At 41.8% G+C, this 25,183-nt stretch overlaps 1 protein-coding gene across 1 annotated transcript; it reads right to left on the bottom strand.

Annotated features, from left to right (window-relative positions):
- Positions 1-412: 412 nt before the first annotated feature.
- Positions 413-24,803, bottom strand: elovl6 (ELOVL fatty acid elongase 6). The gene is made up of 4 exons (XM_071399008.1): positions 24,507-24,803; positions 5,278-5,409; positions 4,850-5,001; positions 413-2,060 (listed from the first exon to the last, which is right to left on the bottom strand). Exons 1-4 carry the CDS (start codon positions 24,587-24,589, stop codon positions 1,597-1,599), a joined length of 831 nt encoding a protein of 276 aa, XP_071255109.1. The 5' UTR covers positions 24,590-24,803; the 3' UTR covers positions 413-1,596.
- Positions 24,804-25,183: the final 380 nt, after the last annotated feature.

Genomic DNA, 25,183 nt, shown 5'->3' with positions numbered 1-25,183 from the left:
TGCTCTTTGCTAAGAAGCTATTTTAGTTTAATTTTGACCATTTTAATTGAAAACAATCACAGTAAGGTACTTAATTGTTACCCAGAAATGATGCGATATGAGGATAAAAACGGCTGCATTGGACCTTTAAGATTTTATGCAAAACAGATGAGGTGCAAAAGCTCTCTTTCTCACACTCTCACACACATGTGCATGCACACACACACACCTTCTCTGCACACTGTGAATAAACTCCAATGAAATACAAGCTGCTAAGGGCTGAGGCATGATTTCCCCTTGATTTGTACTCTTCACCTTTACTAACATACAACTAAACCACAATGACTAATTGATATGAAGTGAATGTTATATGTGATGCCAATGCCAAGACAGTCGTTGCTGAGATTAAAATAAGCAGACATGACACTGTAGGTGTAATAACACTCCTTGTTTGCACTCTTGGTTCTTTAGCAACAATGATTTACATTGATACAGTGTGAATGCACAATAACATGACAGACACCATTAAAAGATACAGGTTACTTAAAGTTATAACATTGAATTTTGACAATTGCATGTTTTTTTTTTAAACATAAATATGTTTTAAATTCAATACACTTCGATGTCCACTGGTCTTGAGGCATTTTTCTGTTACCGTTTCTTTCATTAAAGTCTTTGGAAATAAAGCGTCTCGCTTTCAAATGTGGTCTGCGACTTTGTGAGGTCATTACTGGCAGGTGAACAGATCACTGTCAGACTCCGTTTCCCATCATGCCACACATTGAATCAGTGTGGTCACAATCTAAATTTTCTCCAATGGGCCTTCAGATCAGATGTTTGTATGTAACAAAGCAACCTTCCCCTTTGATGCCTTTTGGCATCGTTTAAGCCCATATCTGACCTTTATCAAGATCTTTATCAAGATGATATGCATATAATATGAAAAAATTGAGGGAAACCTAAAACTTGAGAAAAATATTGTGTTGCAATGATGGGTACAGAAGTTACAGTGTCATTTGCTTCATCGGCACACAAAAGTCACACAAAAGTCTACCTCTCACACACTCCCAGTGTCTAAAACGATTCAACAAAAAACAGAAAAGCAAAGGACAATGAAGAAATGACAAAAAACACCTAGATGGTTTCAATCGTACATTTAAGTCCCCGCATTCTTCATAAGTACCAATACAATTCCTATTTATCAAGTAACACCTTTTCAAGTAGATGTACTTCCTTTATCAGGTAAAAAATTAACTGTTCCATTAATATGGAGAATCAAGTGGGAGCCAAAGAAACATCAGGTAAAGGACACACTGACTGTTTGTCGCCTTGGTAGGTAGTGCTCCTTCCTCAGTGCAGCTCTCTAGAGATGGCACCTCCGTCAAAGTGAAGGATTTTACATCTGCGCGTTAGTAGTATACTCAAGCACAAATGGACAGCAGTCCCACCTTTTGTTCCCTCGTGTTCTACCCCCCCCCTCCCAACCTCCCTCTTTCATTCCTCCACCCATCCGTCAAATCATTCATCCATCCATTTGCCGATAATTCTCCCCATCTCCTCAGTCCTTGCGTTTCGTGTCCATCAGTCTCCCTTCTTTCTTTCCCTCTCAAAACGCGTCTACTGTGTCTTCCTGGCGGCTGCGGCAGCGGCTTCTGCTTTAGCTGCGGCGGCCTTCTTGGTCTTGTCAATGTAGGCCTCGTGGAAGAACTGGCAGAAGAGCACAAAGTAGCTGAGGTACATAAGCGAGGACCACACAATGTTCTGCACGTGAGACGGGCACTCCTGACCCTGCTGCATCCACGAGTACACCAGGTAGTTCACCACGCAGCCAACCAGCATCTGGGTGATCTGCGTGAGTGTGATGAACATGGCGAAATTCCTTGAGACCTTGAAGCCGGCCGCCCTCAGTGCGTAGTAAGAGTACATGACGGAGTGGACCAGGTAGTTCATGGTCATGAACCAGCCACCACCAGCCACCATGTCCTTGTAGGAGTACCAGGAGTAGAGCAGAACAGTGATGTGATGGTACCAGTGGAGGAAGATGAGCTTCTGCTTCCGCAGCACAATGAACAGGGTGTCACCTGCATGATGGGTGTGGAGAGAGAGAGAGAGAGAGAGAGAGAGAGAGAGAGAGATAGAGAGAGAGAGAGAGAGAGAGAGAGAGAGAGAGAGAGAGAGAGAGAGAGAGAGAGAGAGAGAGAGAGAGAGAGAGAGAGAGAGAGAGAGAGAGAGAATGTCAGTTACAAATGGAAAGGAACCAAAGCGCGCACCTTTACATAGCAAGTCATCAATTTCAGGTAACACTTATTACTAGCATTAAGTGTTATTTAAGCGTCCTCTTCTAATAACCTCATGTTCTTGGTAAATCAATGTTAAAAGATCATGATGGCAACATTTAGGAGCGATAAGACAAAGTGAGGACCCAAATAAATATTTTCAGTGCTTTGATAAAATGTAATCACAGATACATGCGCTGTGGGTTCTCAGAATTGTTATGCTGTAGGTGTCAACATACAATAACAATATGCGTGAGCAGAGCAGTCTCCAGGGTGTATCTGTTTAAAAGCAGAGCAGTCTCCAGGGTGTATCTGTTTAAAAGCAGAGCAGTCTCCAGGGTGTATCTGTTTAAAAGCAGAGCAGTCTCCAGGGTGTATCTGTTTAAAAGCAGAGCAGTCTCCAGGGTGTATCTGTTTAAAAGCAGAGCAGTCTCCAGGGTGTATCTGTTTAAAAGCAGAGCAGTCTCCAGGGTGTATCTGTTTAAAAGCAGAGCATTCTCCAGGGTGTATCTGTTTAAAAGCAGAGCAGTCTCCAGGGTGTATCTGTTTAAAAGCAGAGCAGTCTCCAGGGTGTATCTGTTTAAAAGCAGAGCAGTCTCCAGGGTGTATCTGTTTAAAAGCAGAGCAGTCTCCAGGGTGTATCTGTTTAAAAGCAGAGCATTCTCCAGGGTGTATCTGTTTAAAAGCAGAGCAGTCTCCAGGGTGTATCTGTTTAAAAGCAGAGCATTCTCCAGGGTGTATCTGTTTAAAAGCAGAGCAGTCTCCAGGGTGTATCTGTTAAAAGCAGAGCAGTCTCCAGGGTGTATCTGTTTAAAAGCAGAGCAGTCTCCAGGGTGTATCTGTTTAAAAGCAGAGCAGTCTCCAGGGTGTATCTGTTTAAAAGCAGAGCAGTCTCCAGGGTGTATCTGTTTAAAAGCAGAGCAGTCTCCAGGGTGTATCTGTTTAAAAGCAGAGCAGTCTCCAGGGTGTATCTGTTTAAAAGCAGAGCAGTCTCCAGGGTGTATCTGTTTAAAAGCAGAGCAGTCTCCAGGGTGTATCTGTTTAAAAGCAGAGCAGTCTCCAGGGTGTATCTGTTTAAAAGCAGAGCAGTCTCCAGGGTGTATCTGTTTAAAAGCAGAGCATTCTCCAGGGTGTATCTGTTTAAATGCAGAGCAGTCTCTAGGGTGTATCTGTTTAAAAGCAGAGCAGTCTCCAGGGTGTATCTGTTTAAAAGCAGAGCAGTCTCCAGGGTGTATCTGTTTAAAAGCTTTGGGAACATTTTCCAGCTTTGGTCTGTGAAATTGGGCCCACAGGGTACACTTACATCAGACGTCTCAGCTACAGGTTATACAGAAAAACCACCTAACATATACATGCAATGCATTCAAGGTGACCTTACCTCTTATCATACCATACCTGACTAATTGGTGAACCCACTGCTCGATAGTGGAACACTACCAGAGGATTCAGTCTGTGTGTGAGAGTGTGTTTGTACAGCATCATTCTCTCTCTCAGTCTTTATCTCTAACTCTCTCTCTATCTCTCTAACTCTCTCTAAAATCTCTCTCGCTCTCTAACTCTCTCTCTCTAACTCTCTCTCTCTCCCATATGCCTCTGTGACAGCGATCAGTGCTTGGGCCAGCAGGTTTGTACTCCACCCAACCCGAAACGCCAGAGCCAGGCAAGGGGTAGGGGCTTCTATCCCCCTCCCTGTGCCCCTGAGAGGGGGCTCTTGCTCTGGGCATCGTACTCAGAACTGACAGGGTGTGGAGCCCCAGTTTACGGCAGGACTGGGCAATAACAAAAGGGCCAAACAGGCAGAAAATGGATTCCCAGACACAAAAAGGCCAGACTCTGGGTACGAGGGAAAGGTCACTAAAAGTAGGACCGGTTGGGGTGAGATGACACGCATGTCTCTGAGGTCATTGGAGGACAGAAAAGACAGATTCATGCCTAAAGATCCGTGTGCCGATCCTCGGGTGGATTCTTTCAGCCAATGGGAGCAGAGATATTTTATGGGTATTATCTCAACATACTATATGGCCAATGCCACAGTCTCATAAACCTTTCTAACCACAATGGACACTATGGACAGAAAAAGGCACATGTAAAACATATTGATGTATTATAGATAAGGATAGTAGTAGTAGCAGTAGCAGCAGTAGTAGTAGTAATAATAGTCGTAATAGTAGTAGTAGCAGTAGTAGCAGTAGTAGCAGCAGTAGTAGCAGTAGTAGCTGTGTTAGTAGTAATAGTAGTAGTATTAGTAGTAGTAGTAGTAGAAGTAGTAGTAGCAGCAGTAGTAGTAGCAGTAGCAACAGTAGTAGTAGCAGCAGTAGAAGCAGTAGTAGTAACAGCAGCAGTAGCAGCAGCAATAGTAATAGTAGTAGCAGCAGCAGTAGTAGTAGTAGTAGTAATAGTAGTAGTAGCAGTAGTAGCAGCAGTAGTAGCTGTGTTAGTAGTAGTAGTAGTAGCAGTGTTAGTAGTAGTAGTAGTAGTAGTAGCAGCAGCAGTAGTAATAGTAGTAGCAGCAGCAGTAGTAGCAGCAGCAGCAGCAGTAGTAGTAGCAGTAGTAGTAGTAGTAGCAGTAGTAGAAATAATAACAGTCAACTTACCCAATTCTGGTGCTTTACTGAGCACAAAGGCGTAGGCCCAAAACTTGCTGACAGGCCCGTTGTAGAAGCTCTGATCACACACTGACTGCTTGAGCCCTTTAGTCATCAGAATGTATGTCATGTAGCTTCCAGTGCGAACAGCACCAAATATACTGGACAAGAAAGAAAGAGAAAGAGAAGGGAGAGAGCGAGAGAGAGAGAATGGTGTAAGTGAAGCCCCAGGACTCCGGTATACAGTCTCTCTCCAGTCTCTCCTGCCACAGCAATGTTTGTGCAGCATCGTTGTTTGAGTGTGTAATTCTGAAAACTGGCAGCATGACTTCTTTATTCCAAACTATCCTGACTGTTCCTTTAAGATACCTAAGGCCACAAGATGCTTACAGTATGTGCATTGACTGGACCAGTGTTGTAAATGTCTGCCCTCTTACCTGAACACTGCGAGGGTGAGGGACCATAACACCAGCGGTTTCCTCAGATTAAATTTCTCCCTCTGTTTCATTACATGGCGGCCGCCTAGAATGCAGGCAGCATAGAGGGCTGAGAAGAGGAAGGACTTCTTCCTGTATAGGAAGGATGGAGTTGGTGAACATAATCAGCACTTACGAGCGTAAAATTGTGTAAGAACAGATGGCCTAAAATATACAGTATAAAGTACACAGTATAAAATATACAGCAGCGCAACATTAGATCACTTTTGGGGTGATACGAAAGCTTCTGACAAACTTTGATTTTGGAGCAGACTACTCCATTACTTCCACACTGATCACCAGCTGATACACCGCCTGGCCAGTTCAGATCTAATGAGCTACATACTGAAGTGCTCAGCATTATCATCTGAGGGGTTGGATGCTGAGAGGCCCAAAATAAAGTGATGTTTCAAAGTTTTTGTTTAGTCCCAGTGGGCTCAGAACGAGACTTGAGGTCTAATCAATCACATTTGGGTGGCTGATGATGCAGCTTATGCAATACATTACTATATATAACAAAGTGATGTTAACTATAAACCAAGAGGTACCCAGAATTTGGGCTCCCATATGTTATACCCAAAACCCTAAAGATAACTCCCCTTCTCCATTCTGCAACCTCAGCTTCATATGGTGACAACGGCACTATTTCTCGCTCTTTTCAGCTGACTAGGTGGGTCTACAAGAACTTAAAACCAGGAGGGGCATTTTTTTTTTTACGTTGCTTCCCTGTGAAAAATGGCTGAAGAGAAGCAAAAGGAGAGCTTATTTAGGGTAATGATGATATATTGAGGAAGAAAATGTGGCTTGTCATTATGCTTGAGTTTTATAACTCTATGATAGCATAGGCTTTGCCTCTCAGCCTCTCTGCCATTTCCCCTGGCCAGATTGGAGTTGTCTTCTAATTTGTCATCGCAATGCAGGAATATTACCTAAAATCCCATTCATACCTCCACCTACTTTGCCCTGGCCATCCTTATAAAACTGTTTAAGACCTAATTCTCAGAAGCAATGTAGGGCTAAGCAAGATCATGCCCCCTTTCTTGTCAAGGCACTTCACCCCACATAGCCCCTATCATCTTTCCGTGAACCAGAGGTACCTAGCATATTGGAAGTAGGGAAGTTTACATTTGGGTACTATATCTGATTCTGGTTAGATCTGGTTAGATCTACTGAAAAAAATAGGCAACATGCAACAATATCAATGATTTAACTGAGTTACAGTTCATATAAGGAAATCAGTCAATTGAAATAAATGAATTAGTCCCTAATCTATGGATTTCACATGACTGGGCAGGGACGCAGCCCTGGGTTGGCCTGGGAGGGCATAGACCCAACCTCTGGGGAGCCAGGCCCACCCACTGGGGAGCCAGGCCTAGCCAATCAGAATATGTTTTTCCCCACAAAAGAGCTTTATTACAGACAGAAACACTGCTCAGTTTCATCAGCTGTCCAGGTGGCTGGTCTCAGACGATCCCGAAGAAGCCGGATGTGGAGATCCTGGGCTGGCGTGGTTACACGTGGTCTGCGGTTATGAGGCCGGTTGGACGTATTGCCAAATTCTCTAAAACAACGTTGGAGGTGGCTTATGGTAGAGAAATTAACATTCAAATATTTGGTAACAGCTCTGGTAGACATTCCTGTAGTCAGCATGCCAATTGCACACTCCCTAAAAACTTGAGACATCTGTGGCATTTGTTTTGTGACAAAACTGCACATTTTAGCGTGGCCTTTAATTGTCCCCAGCACAAGGTCTACCTGTGTCATGATCATGCTGTTTAATCAGCTTCTTGATATGCCACACCTTTCAGGTGGATGGATTATCTTGGCAAAGGAGAAATGCTCACTAATAGGGACGTAAACAAATTTGTGTACAGAATTTGCGAGAAATAAGCTTTTTGTGGGTATGGAAACTTTCTGGGATATTTTATTTCAGCTCATGAAACATGTGACCAACACTTTACATGTTGCGTTTATATTTTTGCTCAGAATATTTGCCTTGAAGAAACGGAAGAAATCTTCAAAAAAGGGTCTGCAAACAAAGTAAATCTAACATTATAGAAACGTAATAGATCCTAACTTCCTATAGGGAAACTCACTAGCCTGTGTTGACCAGAGCTGACACTTCTGAACAACCTCACCAAGAACAATATCCTGAAAGAACATTACTGTTGTTGACAACGAGTATCCCCTTTGTTCAAAATGCAAATAATCAAATGGCTAGTGTGTTTGCTTGCAGGCTTGATAACTGATTGAACAAAGGACAAAGCAGTGCAGTGAAAATCCAAAGAAGCTGCTGTCACACAATGATAGCACAGTTCAGAGCGCAGAATGACATCCTTGTTTCAAAGAAAATAAACAAGGGTGAAGAATGGAGAGAGTCAGAGTAAGCACCTTATAGTGAGGCAGAGCGAATTCCAGACGAGCAACAAGCCCACATCGCTCAGACAGTCTTCACAGCCAAAAAGGTTAAAGGTCACAATGATAAACAGATTCCTCAGAACAGTACAGTTGAAGCTTCAGAGACGTAGATACTAGGAAGTAGAGGACCAAGTACCCTGTTCACACCATCGAACCCAAACCAAACTGTGCTGGTTGTGATCTTTTCACGTGGTCCTATTCAGCACAGTTCTCAGCAACTATGGTGGCTGCTCAACCAGGTCAGCACAGTAAAGCTTGGTTTGGTTCAACTTGGTTTGTCTCTGTAGTGTGTAAAGCCCTACAGAGTACAGTCTGAATGAGGTACAATAACATGGACTAAAACCCACTAAGGTCAAAGAAAACCTGGGGCATGGTCAAAGTTGACAAATGGGTTCGAGGGCTGTCTCTCTCCTTGCTCAATCGGGCCAGCTGTGGCTAAGCAATGCCTCCAGGAATGGAAATTAATTGGAGACGTCAGTGTGAATTCACATCATGCCTCCGCGCCTCGTAGTACCTGCATGTGGCAAGAGCATTCACATCGGAGCTTCGGTTAGGGGCTGGGGGCTGAAAGTGTCTCTTGCTGCCTCTCTATACCTAGGTCTAGGGGTCAGAGGTCATCACCTAAATGCTGAGCTATGGTCAGTTTTGCATGTTAAAGACCGACTGCCTTTAAAAAGCAATGAACCCCTTTGAAAACGGCCTATGTGGCATCAATATGAGTCAGAAACAGATATTTTAGTGTCGAAACAGAAAAAGCAAACGAGCGAATCGGGGAGTTCAGTAGCTCTTTAATAGTTAAGGTCATGATTGGCAGAGTATAAAATAATCCTAGATCTGTGCCTCTAAGCGACTTTTAAAAGAGAAGCTCTGTCAGGGAGGGTTATAGTCAGAGATATGCAATCGTCTCTGAATGACGGCATCAGAGATGCTGGACTAATCCAAGATATTTATCTTCACCTGAAACAAGATTTATACACAGCACTTCAATCAACTCCAAGACATTAGACTCTTGGCACTGGACTCATTTCTTCACATCGGATTTATTTGTTCTTTACTCCCATCCAACAATAATGAACCACAAAGCGACCTGAGACAGGATATATTTAGATAAAAACTCAGTTTGGAGTCAGAAACCCCAGCACTGAGTGTCTGCTAAAATGTAAATGCAATGCTATTTGGAAAACCCTAACAGGAAACTCTACACTATGTATGCTGTTCCTGACTAATGGCGATGGAACAATGTATCAGTGGAAGGAGTACTACTGTTGCAAGTACAGTAGTGCAATCAGAAGAGACTTCTCACACTCTGTGTGTTCTGAAACCTTACTTTATTCTTCCAGCTGAGATTTCTTCGAAACACCTTTACAATTCACCTCAGCTTCAACGGCAGTTTAAAGCACAGCCTAACAGTGATTCCAAATGAATAATCACTGTGAAAATAGTAAACGTCACATACAGCAAAGGTCGAACATTGAGGCTTCAAACAAAACCATGAGTGGGGACATATTTGGGACATATTTCCTGAAATTTTCCTATGCTTTAAAATGGAGTTGTAGCCCTTTTTCTTCATTATTATATTGTACCTCTCACATCCCTGAGAGCTATCCAACAGAGCTGCAGACTGCTCCATTTTGCCAGTCATCATCAGCATTCGTGGAGAGCAAGCCACCTCCCATGCATTCCCTTATCGCTGAGTGAGACTTGCTGGGCGGTGGCCGAGTCTGTACCAGAGCCTCTGCTGGAGCTAAGCAAACATTAGGGGCTGATCTAATGCTTTCTGATAGAGCGAGCAAAGCAGTGGCGGCCTGCCGGGGGATCTCATTCCCTCCTACGTCTGCACAATGTATCAGGTCATCCTGCCAAACAGAGCTAGCTAGTGGCTTGAGCTATAAATATTATATTTAATATGAAGGAGGTCACAGAACTAAGCCTGGTTATAGAGCCTGGTTATAATCATAATGTAGGATTTCACAATATTGTACCTGTGTGGATTTATTTTTGGAATAATATGTCCCCTGGTTTAGGGCTTGTTTGAAAAATCATTGCAATAGGTATCTCGCTCTGTAAATATTTAACAGTGTAAGTGGCCTATTTCAGAGAGAGATTAGATAGGGAATGTGTGGACAGATCTCTAAACAAATCTTACCTGAATGCTTAAATCCCACCTGATCATGATACTGGACCATGGCAGGAACTATTTGACTCAACTTTTCTAATGCAAAAGGAGTCTTTCAATATTGATGGCTAGATCTGCATGCACCTTCTAATGGTTGGGCTAACCTAGTGTTAGCAGTTCACAATAACTAGGCTAGTCACACTTGTGGCCCTTTCACTTCCCCTAGCTGTGTTGGTCAAAGCTGCTGGCTAACCTGATGTGTAACTTGGATCTGTATTAGCTGGAGCAGGAGATTTCACCCCTTACGTAACACTGACTATAAGGATGAGTGTGTGTGTGTTCGGTCTGAGAGCTGCCTTCGCAGTGAAGCAACTCAGTTCAGGGTGAATGGCCTTGTCCTTTGACTTGCTTTAGTTGTTTGTAGGTTGCACAGTAGCAGTGGAATCAGTTGTGGCGTCAAGGCATACCCTTGAGGTACACCAAACTTTTGGTTCTGTAACAGAGTGCTACATAAGGCCAAGATATAAATAAGCCCTGGATATAACAGATTAGACAGTCCGGTAAGAACCACCCTGATGCCCGCTGGCCACCAGATGCATATGCGTTTTGTTTTGCTGGATGTCTATCCCGCATTTGCCGTGCTTGATGCACACGTGCTTCTCTTTTCAACTCGTTAAAAGATAGCTAGTTGGAGCCTGTGTGTACCTCCGTTTGTACCACTGCACGGTAAAGCAACGCACGAGTTGAAAATATTGAACACATGCGCCATACAGAACTCAGCGCCGCCTAGTACGGCACCCCCAATGTAGAGCTGCAGACGGCTCCATTGACAATGAATGACTTCCGCCGGAATGCAAAGAGTTTGATGCATCTGGTGGCCTTGAGGCGGGAGTCTAATTCAGTGGTGAACAGAGAACTATAAGTCTAGAACTGGACATACAGCAAGAAACATAATTGTTACATCATACAATGCCTAACACTAAAAAAGTGTTGCCTCTGGCGCTAGTGTTATGATACAGTTTAAAAAATTTACGCCAGTGTATTCAATGGGAAGAATGAGTTCGATAATGATACATTAAAATGTACACTGTTAGTTACACTGCCTATTTCAGTTGAGCTGATAATAACTGTACAACTAGGCAAATTCTTTTGTTTGGCTCTGGCAGATAATCGTTTCAGCTTGTTAAGGGATTAAAGTGTAATGGTGAGTGGCTGGTTTATTTATAGTAGGAAGAGAATGAAAGCTTTAGAAGGTTTGAATGAGACCTATTGCATTTTTCCAAGTGTAGATCATTAGCGAATAAAAAGATGCAAGGTGAGCAGTGCAAATTAGATGTATATTTGACCTCATGGCCACTTGAGCAAATGCAAAAACACATTTCATTTGATACACTGGCAGGTTTAAAATGAATATCTGCCTCTGCAAAAGCTGTTTGATGAAATACAATGAAATGACTGCTCTTTCCTCTGTCTGCATCCTGACTCTCAGCTGACACTTTGACAAGATGGCAAAGTCACCCCACATCTCCCTCTCTGTATCCTCCATCCAGATGAACTGCTGGGTGACAACATCAAGCCAGAGGTAGGCTCTGGGTCGATGCAGTCAGCAGCAATCACCATCATCGCATCCTATCCTTCTGGGAAAAGCAGCATGTAAAATATCCCTCCCAGTAGTCGATACCATAACTCATTGGGGACCAGCTAGCTGACCTAACCTTTGCGAAAGGAACATTGTAACCTTTGTCAGAAAGTCACAATCAGTGACGATGTAGTGTTAGCTAGTGAGGGGAGAGGAAGGTTCCTTAGGAAGTTCGAATGTGATGGAAAGATAATACTGGGTATTGTCCAAAGACTAACCCTAGGAACTGCTGTAGGTCTGAAACAAATGGATAGATAAGCAATGTGCGTTGCAGTTCTTGACAGAAACCGGTGCGCCTGCCACCTACTACCATACCCGGTTCAAAGGCACTTAAATATTTTGTCTTGCCCATTCACCCTCTGAATGGCACACATACACAATCCATGTCTCAATTGTCTCAAGGCCTAAAAATCCTTCTTTAACCCGTCTCCTCCCCTTCATCTACATTGATTGAAGTGAATTTAACAAGTGGCATCAATAAGGGATCATAGCTTTTACCTGGATTCACCTGGTCTGTCAATGTCATGGAAAGAGCAGGTGTTCTTAATGTTTTGTATTCTCATTGTATGTCCACACAGTAAGCTAACATGGTATCTATCCCATCACGTTTTGTAGAGGTCTACAGCTCTTCCTTCAGAATTGCATGAAACAACTGATCCTACAATGACATGCAGTCACCCAAGAGGATGGTGTCCGATTGCTTGGAAGTCCACTGAGGGTTTCAACGACTGAATACACTACACAACCTGAGCAACCATCACTGACTCTGAGCAATGGTGACGTCTGTGGGGGGATTGACTGGGAATGACTCAGCAGGTAAATGGAATATATGTGTACTTCAGTGTCAGGCAGCCACAGTGTCGGACATTGAGACCAGCCAGCTGTACTGTAAGTAGACAACATTATGGACTGATCTGTGTGTTGTTTGGACACTTGCTGGCACAGAGCCATACACTCATACTTACACTCTTGCTTACACAAGCACACACATGCACACACACAGGGGCATACACACACACAGGGGCCTACACACACACAGGGGCCAAGGCCGTAACTACATATGAGGACACCGAGGTCTGGACCTCTGTAATTTTTTATAATTTGTATTTTTTTATTTTTATAATACAAATATATATTTTGTACACAATCATAAAAAAATATATAGATCAACATCTAAATATTGCTCCCAGCGTCAATTAGCTCAGAACGCTTATATTCTTGATCTGACTGAGTTCGAGTTGTGCCTGCCTATTTGCGAATGAGTGGAATCAAGAATAGTGGTGTGTTTGTTATGTTCGCCTGCCTCCCCCGGATTTACCTTTAGCAGCACATTCACCACTCTCTCAAACGGCTAACTCCACCCTCTCGAGGCACAGGCCGAGGGCCATAGACATAAAATGAACTACCCTAGCACGGAGTCGGTTCAAGCAAGCAACCAGAGAAGCTTCTGACAGTGTATTTGCAAGATGCCGGACAAAATGCAATTTTAAAACCGTCCTGCGACTCCTGCCGTGTCTATAGACATCCACCAAACAAACAAAAACGGCACTCGGAGAACGAGTGCACAACTGGTAAATAGTCGTTTAGAGATGTGGCAGTCAGTCAGGTGGCTAGCTTTCGGCAGAAACTTATATTGCAGTAACGTTGAAGTGCTCCGGCTATGTATTAGCCAGCTAGGATGAAGTAAGAAGCTAACATTAAACGGAGTCTACCTCAACAGGAGTAAAAAATAGGCTACTAGGTTCTCATAATACCTGGCGAGGCTGAGGCAGGCTGCAATACATTCAGGAGGAAGCAGAGGAGACAAAGAGCGAGAGGAAGCAAGTAGAGAGAGAGAGAGAGGTTATTACAGTAGTTCCCAAACTTGGGGTCAGGGCCCCATGTGGGTTCCCCTGAGAAAATCTGTACTAATCTTAACAAGTTAGGATTTTTTTTTAAACATTTAACTCAACATTAAATTACTTCACCAATCATGCAGTGCGGATAGAGCAGCTTGCAATGGAGAAGGCGAGCTATAGATCAGTGAGATGTTTACATGCATGACAGAAAGTTTTGCGGGTGGGGAGAGAGCGAGTGAGGGTGGAGGAGGAGGCTTGGCTTGAAGCACTGGGCATCTTGTTATGACATGCATCATTGGAATTAAGCCCACAGCATTATAACTACGGAGGAGCGGCTTCTACGGAGGAACTTTGAATGTCTTTCAACTTAAGAGTTTACTTAACGTTGGACCAGAGATAGCTAGCTAACTAACAAGCTTGTGTGGTCAGAGCAGCACCTGAATTAAAAACCCGTCTTACATTTTTGTAGTCAATAAATCCAATGTCAACTGTGATAACTATGTATCCCTAACCAGTAGCAGTGCATGGGTAAAATCCGGCAAGCCAGAAAAAAAAGCCATATTAAAACCTGTGTTGTGATAATTGTGTTGTTTGCTCTATAACCTGTTAGTTCATATGTCTTGACACTGCGATATATAGGACAAAGGCTGAGACAATAAGAAGACACTAAATTAAACCACACCTTTGTTCACAATACTGCAGAGCAACCACTGTCCAGTGAAGTCCGCAAAGCATATTGCATGTAACAAACAGTTACATGACCTATAGCATGGTCAAGCAAGTTAATGTTTCCGACATTTTCGGACCACTAAATAACCTTTAAAACAGAACCAGTGGAGCTGCCTCCACTATTCCAGCACCATTTCCACATTTCAACATCATCAAATCACCTATGCTTAGTCTAATACAGTGACAGCTAAAAGATACCAAAAACAATTTAGTCCAATCAACGTAAGCTAACTATGATGTGGCTGTCCATTGTTCTGATTTGTGTCTGTGTGTGTGTGTGTGTGTGTGTGTGTGTGTGTGTGTGTGTGTGTGTGTGTGTGTGTGTGTGTGTGTGTGTGTGTGTGTGTGTGTGTGTGTGTGTGTGTGTTCGTGCAAATAGAAAAAAACATGTTGTCTCACCCTACAGGTAGAGAAACGCCAATGCCATCCTTCTCTCTTTCGTGTTGCCTAAAAGGTCTATGACTGTCATACAGTAGACATTTTTATTTTTTGTTGTCCTAAGCTACCTGGATAAAATGCTTGCTCACTAGCCTTTACTTCCTTTCATGGGAAACGTTAGCTAGTTACATATTGAAAGACTGGTCATGGCTCACATCAACACCATTATCCCAGAAACCCTAGACCCACTCCAATTCGCATACCGCCCCAACAGATCCACGGATGACACAATCTCTATTGCACTCCACACTGCCCTTTCCCACCTGGACAAAAAGAACACCTACGTGAGAATGCTGTTCATTGACTACAGCTCAGCATTCAACACCATAATGCCCTCAAAGCTCATCACTAAGCTAAGGACCCTGGGACTAAACACCTCCCACTGCAACTGGATCCTGGACTTCCTGACGGACCGCCCCCAGGTGGTAAGGGTAGGCAACAACACAACATGGGAGCCCCTTAGGGGTGCGTGGTTAGGCCCTCCTGTACTCCCTGTTCACCCACAACTGTGTGGCCAAGCATGACTTCAACACCAACATTAAGTTTGCAGACGACACAACGGTGGTAGGCCTGATCACCAACAACGATGAGACCTGGCAGTGTGGTGTCAGGACAACAACCTGACAATGTGATCAAGACAAAGGAGATGATTGTGGACTACAGGAAAAGGAGGGCCGAGCACGCCCCCATTCTCATCGCCGGGTCTGTGGTGGAGCAGGTTTAGAGCTTCAAGTTCCTTGGTGTCCACATCACCAACAAACTATCATGGTCCAAACACACCAAGACAGTTGTGAAGCAGATAGGACAACGCCTATTTCTCCTCAGGAGACTGAAAAGATTGGGCATGGGTCCTCAGATCTTCAAAAAGTTCTACAGCTGCACCATCGAGAGAATCCTGACTGGTTGCATCAGAGGAAGGCCTTAAAAATTGCCAAAGACTCATGCCACCCTAGTCATAGACTGTTCTCTCTGCTACCGAACGGCAAGCGGTACCGTAGAGCCAAGTCTAGGTCCAAAAGGCTTCTTAACAGCTTCTACCCCAAGACATAAGAATGCTAATCAAATGGCTACCTGGACTATTTGCATTGACCCCCCTCCCATTTATTATTTTTTTACGCTGCTGCTACTCGCTGCTAATTATCTATGCATATTCACTTTACCCCTACCTATACGTACAGTTGAAGTCGGAAGTTTACATGCACCTTAGCCAAATACATTTAAACTCAGTTTTTCACAATTCCTGACATTCAATCCTAGTAAAAATTCCCTGTCTCAGGTCAGTTAGGATCACCACTTTATTTTAAGAATGTGAAATGTCAGAATAATAATAGGGAGAATGATTTATTTCAGCTTGAATTTATTTCATCACATTCCCAGTGGGTCAGAAGTTTACATACACTCAATTAGTATTTGGTAGCATTGCCTTTAAATTGTTTAACTTGGGTCAAACGTTTTGGGTAGCCTTCCACAAGCTTCCCACAATAAGTTGGGTGAATTTTGGCCCATTCCTCCTGACAGAGCTGGTGTAGCTGAGTCAGGTTTGCTCCTTGCTCGCACACACTATTTCAGTTCTGCCCACACATTTTCTATAGGATTGAGGTCAGAGCTTTGTGATGGCCACTCCAATACCTTGACTTTGTTGTCCTTAAGCCATTTTACCACAACTTTGGAAGTATGCTTGGGGTCATTGTCCATTTGGAAGACCCAAGCTTTAACTTCCTGACTGATGTCTTGAGATGTTGCTTCAATATATCCACATAATTTTCCTGCCTCATGATGCCATCTATTTTGTGAAGTGCACCAGTCCCTCCTGCAGCAAAGCACCCCCACAACATGATGCTGCCACCCGCGAGCTTCACGGTTGGGATGGTGTTCTTCGGCTTGCAAGCCTCCCCCTTTTTCCTCCAAACATAACGATGGTCATTATGGCCAAATAGTTCTATTTTTGTTTCATCAGACCAGAGGACATGATTTGCACTTTTCACACCAAAGTACGTTCATCTCTAGGAGACAGAACGTGTCTCCTTCCTGAGCGGTATGACGGCTACGTGGTCCCATGGTGTTTATACTTGCATACTATTGTTTGTACAGATGAATGTGGTACCTTCAGGTGTTTGGAAATTGCTCCCAAGGATGAACCAGACTTGTGGAGGTCTACAATTCTTTTTCTGAGGTCTTGGCTGATTTCTTTTGATTTTCCCATGATGTCAAGCAAAGAGGCACTGAGTTTGAAGGTAGGCCTTTGAAATAATTCCACAGGGGTACACCTCCAATTGACTCAAATTATGTCAATTGGCCTATCAGAAGCTTCTAAAGCCATGACATCATTTTCTGGAAATTTCCAAGCTGTTTAAAGGCACAGTCAACTTAGTGTATGTAAACTTCTGACCCACTGGAATTGTCATACAGTGAATTATAAGTGAAATAATCTGTCTGTAAACAATTGTTGGAAAAATTACTTGTGTCATGCACAAAGTAGATGTCCTAACCGACTTGCCAAAACTATAGTTTGTTAACAAGAAATTTGTGGAGTGGTTGAAAAACGAGTTTTAATGACTCCAACCTAAGTGTATGTAAACTTCCGACTTCAACTGTACATATTACTTCAATTACCTCGACTAACCTGACTAACCTATCCCCCCGCAAATTGACTCGGTACCGGTACCCCCTGTATATAGCCTCGTTATTGTTACTTTATGTTTTTACATTCGTTTATTTAGTAAATATTTTCTTCACTCTTATTTTTCTTAAAACTGCATTGTTTGTTAAGGGCTTGTAAGTAAGAATTTCACGGTATTAGGCATATGTGACAAATAAAATGTAATTTGATTTAATTTGAACTTCCATCCTCTCAGTCCAGAGGCACAATGTATGAATTTATGGTTGGATCAGAATCACCGTTATAATCACTGGCCAGTACGGAGAATTAAGTAAAAGTCCAAATCCCTATCTCCATCCATGGCTATTTTAGGAAAGGGACAATTCAAGCTAGCTAGCTTAAATAAAATAAAATAATGTTATTAACTGGTTTAAAATAACGGTTCTGTTCCGGAACAGTATACTGTAAATCACTTTCATTCCCGGTTCTGATTCTGTTCCTTTAAAAATGGTGTTCTTTTTCAGTTTTCGGTTCTGTTCCTTGAACCAGTTCCAACCCCTAGAAGAGGGTGCTCTGGTGCTATAGGGTTTGAGCCTGGAGGGAATGTGATAGTTAATAACACTATGCTGAGCAAAAATAGTCCCTTGGTATTTTTTTCTTCTCTCACTGGGCAATGTCTCATCAGGTTTATACTTAAGACCACACAGAGAACAAACAGCGTCCTCTTTATAAACCTCAAAATATCGAGACATTTGAAAGTACAATTATTTTCAGTTATAGCCACATCGTGCATTCTATTGCCACTGAACGGTGATCTCAAAGTGACCTTGTGAATGAATCTGTTTAATGTCAAACCATCATCAAAATGTCACAGTGCCACTTTGTTGACTAACTCCAAAAAAACAAGTGTCTGTTGCCAAAATGCTGTATGTGCCCAGGACTGAGATTCTTTGTTTGTTTCAACATAATTTGTCAATGTAAGTCAAAGTAAACTGTTGTTTTAAGGTTGACATTTTAACCACAGAATTATGTCATCATGGTAACCAAATCTCAACATAGACAATACGTAAAATTTGTATGTTTATTAAAACAACGTCAGATCATTATATCCACTATCAGAAAAAAAACTATAGGCTGGGCAACACCTACTGGAGAATTGATCTATCTACAGCTACCATTTGGTCACTCATCCAGGGTTTTAACCAAGCCCTGTCCTGCTTAGTTATGATATTTGTCACTATTACAATGTGCTATTATGAGAATGTTTGTTGAGAGATCTCCTCAGAAAACTAAATAGATTCACTGTTGTTATCCAAGTCATTCCAAAGGGTAGGTTTATCAGAGCAAATTAAATGGGACAATACTTTATCACTCATATATCATAAATGATACTATTTTAGGTAATCAACAGCTATTGTTCCAATTCAACCCAGAATTCAACTAAAATAGACAATACTATAGGTCTAGGGATTTAAGCTCTGGTTGGCTTCAAACCTCAAAATGTGGCCATTAATGTGTTACTCATTTTAAGGTTGAATGTTACTTACTGTTATTTACTGTATAACATTCATACGTTGGATTCACGTCTCCATCTCAATCAAAAATCTAAGTTAAAGAATCGGACTAAATCAAATCAAATTTGATTTAAAGTGCATTTAACTTTTGATTTGATCCTATTCTTTAACTTCGATTGTTGGTTGAGATGGAGACGTGATTCCAACATATCAATTATTAATTTGTAGAAAAACTGGAATTAAAGACAGACTAAGTCAGTGGCACAGATGGAACTATCCAAGCAGAAAATAAATCCCCTTTAAAATGATGATATTTGGTTGTGTTGACAACCAAACATAATTCAATATTACTTTTGAAATCACTTCTGAAATACAATAAATAGCCTATTAACTTGTCCACAAGTTAAAGGGATACTTTGGGACTTTGACAATGAGGGCCTTTATCTACTTCCCCAGAGTCAGATGAACTAGTAGATATCATTTTTGTCTCTAGCATCCTTGTAAATATCCACAGACTTCCTAATGCTAGTTAGCATTGATGCACAAAACTACCTCTAACCTCCTTCATAATGGACACAGACATAAAAATGGTATCCTTTAGTTCATCTGACTCTGGGGAAGTATATACAGTGCCTTCGGGAAAGTATTCAGACCCCTTCCCTTTTTCTACATTTTGTTATGTTACAGCTTTATTCTAAAATGGATTAAAATGGATTAAATAAAACATTGACATCAATCTAGCACAATATCCCATAATAAGCTAAAACAGGTTTCCGAAATGTTTGCAAATGTATTAAACATTAAAAACAGAAATACCTTATTTATATAAGTATTCAGACCCTTTGCTATGAGACTTGAAATTGAGCTCATGTGCATCCTGTTTCTATTGATCATCCTTGGAGTGTTTTTACAACTTGATTGGAGTACACCTGTGGTAAATTCAATTGATTGGACATGATTTGGAAAGGCACAGAACCTTCCAGGAGGACAACCATCTCAGCAGCACTCCACCAATCAGGCCTTTATGTTAGCGTGGCCAGACGGAAGCCACTCCTCAGTAAAAGGCAAATGACAGATCGCTTGGAGTTTGCCTAAAGGCACCTAAAGGACTCTCAGATAATGAGAAACAAGATTCTCTGGTCTGATGAAACCAAGATTGAACTATTTGGCCTGAAAAGCCAAGTGTCACATCTGGAGGAAACCTGGCACCATTTCTACGTTGAAGCATGGGGGTGGCAGCAACCTGCTGTGGGGATGTTTTTCAGCGGCAGGGACTGGGAGACTAGTCAGGATCCAGGGACAGATGAACGGAGCAAAGTACAGAGAGATCCTTGATGAAAACCTGCTCCAGAGTACTCAGGACCTCAGACTGGGTGGAATGTTCACCTTCCAGCAGGACAACGACCTTAAGTACACAGCCAAGACAACAAAGGAGTGGCTTCGGGACAAGTCTCAGAATGTCCTTGAGTGGCCCAGCCAGAGCCTGGACTTGAACGCGATCGAACATCACTGGAGAGACCTGAAAATAGCTGTGCAGTGACGCTCCCCATCCAACCTGACAGAGCTTGAGAGGATCTGCAGATAAGAATGGACATAAATCCCCAAATACAGGTGTGTCAAGCTTGTAGCGTCATACCCAAGAATCAATCAAATGTATTTATGAAGCCCTGTTAACATCAGCCGATGTCACAAGGTGCTGTACAGAAACTCAGCCTAAAACCCCAAACAGCAAGCAATGAAGATGTAGAAGACTCAAATCTGTAATTGCTCCCAAAGATGCTTCAACAAAGTACCGAGTAAAGAGTCTGAATACTTATGTAAATGTGATATTTCAGTTTTATATTTTTTATAAATTTGCAAAAAAAACTAAATCCCTGTTTTTCCTTTGTCATTATGGGGAATTGCGTGTAGATTGATGAGGGGGAAAACAATTCAATCAATTTTAAAATAAGGCTGTAATGTAACAAAATGTGGAAAAAGTCAAGGGGTCTGAATACTTTCCAAATGCACTGTAAATGGCCTCATTACCAAAATTCCAAAGAAACCCTTTAACAAATGATATGTTGAGTGGGAAAATATATGGCAGCTAGACTGTATGGTCTTCGGAGATAGATGGGAGGGGTTGAGCTTAGCTGACGGGTGGTACTAAAAACAAACAAAATATAACTAATGTAAAATATACTGTCCGTGAAATGTGTGTAGTATGTATAAGCTGGAAGTGAAAGCATAAGTATTGTTGTCCCATTAGTTTACTCCAATTCAGGGGAGGGGTGGTAGGGTTAGGGGAAAATAATAAAGAAGGAAAATATATATATTTTTAAATATACAGTACCAGTCAAAAGTTTGGACACACCAACTCATTCAAGGGTTTTTCTTCATTTTTACTATTTTCTACATTGTAGAATAATAGTGAAGACATCAAAACTATGAAATAACACATATGGAATGATGTAGTAACCACAAAAGTGGTAAACTAATCCAATTATATTTTAGATTTGAGATTCTTCAAAGTAGCCACCCTTTGCCTTAATGACAGCTTTGCACACTCTTGGCATTCTCTCAACCAATAACATTGATAGAAGCCACAATCTATTTACAATATTAAAGCTGATCTACACCCAAATATCCCCCACCAAATAAAAAATAAATAGAAGAAAATAAATTAGAACTCAACCACAAATACAAGTTAAAGAATGGGATGAAGCCAGTGGCTCAGGTGGAACTATGCAAGCAGTGGATACATCTCCTTTAAATGTTGATATTTGGTTGCATTGTCAACAAATACAATTCAATACTACTTTGTAATACAGAAAACAGCCTTAAATTAAGGCTCTTACAAATGAATGTGACATTCAACCTTAAAATGAGAAACACATCCATGGCCACATTGAGGTTACTGTAACTATAAAGGTATTCTTATCTAATCATATCAAGTGTGCATGTTCAAGATAGCATGCATAGGTTGTCGCAGGTCTGTGGAGACCTTCACAATTGCTGTAATAATCTGCGCAGAATCTTGAACGCTATTGATCACTTGCACCATGTACTTTTAATATAATCTCAACTGCAATCCAGGTCATGTGGTTGTGCTATTAGATGAACAGTGATATCACAATCTGTTGTGTAAATAAACAAAATATCTGACATTGTATTCCCATTTGAGTTATTGTGATCTCATTGATCAACATCGCAACCAAATATTACCCAATTATCCACCTTGAAATGACATGGTGTGCCCAGTGGGAGATTTTACAAGTTCACTGAGTCTCAACCAAAAACATTTGTCCTGAGGGGGAGGGTATTTGCAGGAGCTAATGGCAAGGGAGGGTAGTTTAATTAGCAATTATGTGAGGGTAGCTATATGCTGTTTTTCATGTTAAGCACACTGCACACTGCCCCCTGAAGCCGAAGCAGTGATTTGAAGATCAGATAACATTTCCAGACATGCTGAGTCAACCATGACATTTTTCTCCCGTTTGGATTGAACACCCCAATAGCAAAGAGCAAGCCTTGTTATAACAATGAGGCAAGGTTTGCATAAGCTTGATTCTTTGCAGTCGTTCCCAAAAGAGCTTATCATCTGTCCTCACTTTCCCCAGGGGTTTTGTCCTCGCTGGACTAAGGTGCACTTCCTCTGAGTTTGTTAGTACTGGCAGCTACAGAGGCCGTCCCTGCAACTATTTCATCACACAGTAGTCAATAGACTGCAGCAGCCGACCATTAAAACTTTCCTCTATTTCCCATTGGTGTTTGGTAGGCCTCAACATACAGTAGCCCATTCAAGAAATGTGATGAGAGAGAGAGGGAGGTCACCTGCATAGTGAGGACACATGCTTCAATTACAATGCTGTAGAGTTTGAAAGTGTTGTTTTGATTAGTACATGCATCAGAAAGTGCCATTATGGTATTTTGTTTCATTGAATAGGGCCCCAAAGGTTAAAGGCAGTTGAAATGTGCCAGAAAATCACCCATGAAGCAATGCATTGTTATTGTATCTGTGCGGCAGAGAAAGAAACAGGTTGGTTAACATTCAATGATGATTTTTCTCTTTAGGAGTTTATGCTGAAGGGCTGCACCTATTTACAACTAAGTTGACTACTCTATAACATATCTCTCAAAACATGTAACATGTTCATATACCTATTGTGTAATGTCAATTTGGGTGAATATGACTAACCATTCATGAATTTGTGCAGTAGTTATTTCCTCTCAGAACCATGCGATATGGTCTTGTCAGAGCAGACATCCCTGCTGCAGTGCAAACGCTGCCCAGAAGAGTGGGCACAGATCATCAGCTGCGATGTGATTGGCTAGCACTCTGTCAGCAGACATCATAAGATCATTTCTATTGGTCAGTTGGTAGCACCAACTTATGGGCAGCTCCTGCACAATGTTTCCACACGCTCGATTCTGAAAAGGAACACATTTGGACTTCTACAAAATGTCCCTTTTTAAAGAAGTGTTTAATTGCAACATAAATGTTTCTACTAATACAAATTACCACACTTCTTTTTGCTATTTCCTAGTTCTGTAGCCTACCCATAAACCAGCATGTGGCATTAGAGTAGGCTGCTGTTGCATTACAAATGAGATTTTTACCTATCTATTGAAGGTTTTTCAACAGGTATAAATACTTGAATCATTATTTAAGTCAGTTAATAACCAATGCATAAGTGGTAACCTCCCATAGGCTATTACAATGGTAAACTCGGGAGACTAATTAGACACTGATGGTCATGGATAACAGTCCATTATAAAAATGATTTAAAAAAACACAATGGTGATTTATTTCATAGAAACTTACAGGTATTAGTAGGGTGTGATTGCAGATGGAGCATAACCTGAGCATAACCTGATTATGGCTGTGCTCATCACCTGCATCATCCGGCATCAATAGGCATTACCAAGCCAAGTTTTGTTAGTTTGCTATTTATTCTGTATGTGGTGGATATATAATGGTATTACCCTCTTTGGTGAGCATATGTCTATGTTAAGGGTTTGGCCAGAACATGAACATATAGCCTATCCAGGCAGTGATGTTATTTTGAGTGTTTGCCTATAATTTGGTCATCTTTTCTTTAGGAATGTGTTTGTAATGGTTAGCACCTTAGACATATAGGCTAGGAAGGTTATTGCCACGGGCACTGATGCGCTCTGTGTCAATGAATGAACACGTTTGTTTAGTTATTCTGTCTGTTTGGCCAGAAAAACGAGACTACAGACTCCAAACCGGTATTGTGCGTATTGTAGGTCTAAATGTAATCAGTTTTTGGAGCGCAACGGTCTAGATAAAATAGTATGCTAATAAACGAAAGGTCTACCTATGTCAACTCTCGGCATGTGGGATTTATTTCATTCATAGCGTACGGGTGTAATACAGGGCTATTGGGCAGCGGTAAATGTAAGAGGATGGAATTATCTGGTCAGCAGACAGATAACAGTAGCGCCGCATCACCTTGAATACCTGGAATCTGATGCCTAAAATAAACATTCTACATACGCAAATCACTGAAAGTCACATCAGAAGGCAAGGAAATTGTAACGAGATGTAGCCTAATAATAGAGTGATAGGTTCAGTTGGTAGGCTATTCACCAATGGGCACTTTCTTGATTCATTGTAACTAATTCACAGCCAGGCCTGCATATGTTGTGAATAGGGTAGGCTACTGTCTGTGTGCGGGTGATCCTCTAGCTGCTTTATGAGAAAGATGTGATTATAGGAAAGGCTAAGCAGACCACAACATACGCTATTTGCAAGCTTAACGTTAGCAGCATGCAGAATATGCTATTCTTATTCATTCATTTCCTGTTTCTATTAATAAGATTATGAGGAAATTGTGTCACATATACACAAACAATCCTCCCCACATCAATATGATATTTCATAGACTATATCTACCAGTTTTCTTGCATCCATCGTATGGCTTCGTCCTCGTTGAACTGTCTCTCAAATTCGTACTCTTGTAGCGCCAACACCGACATGTTCACTGTGCGCTTTCCTGTAAACGGATACAAAGTTATATTCTGATTATGTGTTATATTTAACTGGTTTCCTCTTTATCTCTCTATCTCATCTACACTCCTTGTCTTGCATCGCTCTTGCCACTGCCAAAAACTATCAAACTGAACGCGAACGTCCGACTATATGACAGCTCGAGCCGGCATAGGCCCTCTCCACCAAGGAGGTGGATTCACGGTCCTAAAGCCGGAGATGCCGGGATTGTTTTGCAAGTAGATTGTCACTGTGATGCCTCGTTCACCTTAACCATAGGAACCCCGTTAAATTGCGCAGGATGTCATTCATTTAAATGAGGACGTACACAACGAAGTAGAATCGCAACGCCCCCGTGCGGTTGAAGGCTCTGCTGCGAGAAGGACGCCGCACACTTAATTTTTCCAAATTTGGCATCATCTTCAGTCCAGCCAGAGTCCGTTGAAGAACAGGAACTGACCAACCACAGAAAAATATGAAAATGTGTGGTTTTTGGTGATGGCTTTATGGGATAGCTAGCAACTTTAAACAATTACCCATTCTTATAGGGTACTAAAGTTAGGGGGTAACTAGCCCGTTGGGTA

This window comes from Salvelinus alpinus, chromosome 4 (genome assembly GCF_045679555.1).
Source record: "Salvelinus alpinus chromosome 4, SLU_Salpinus.1, whole genome shotgun sequence".
NCBI lineage: Eukaryota > Metazoa > Chordata > Actinopteri > Salmoniformes > Salmonidae > Salvelinus > Salvelinus alpinus.
The sequence above is the reverse complement of the archived record's forward strand: the minus strand, read 5'-3'. Positions and strand labels throughout refer to the sequence as shown.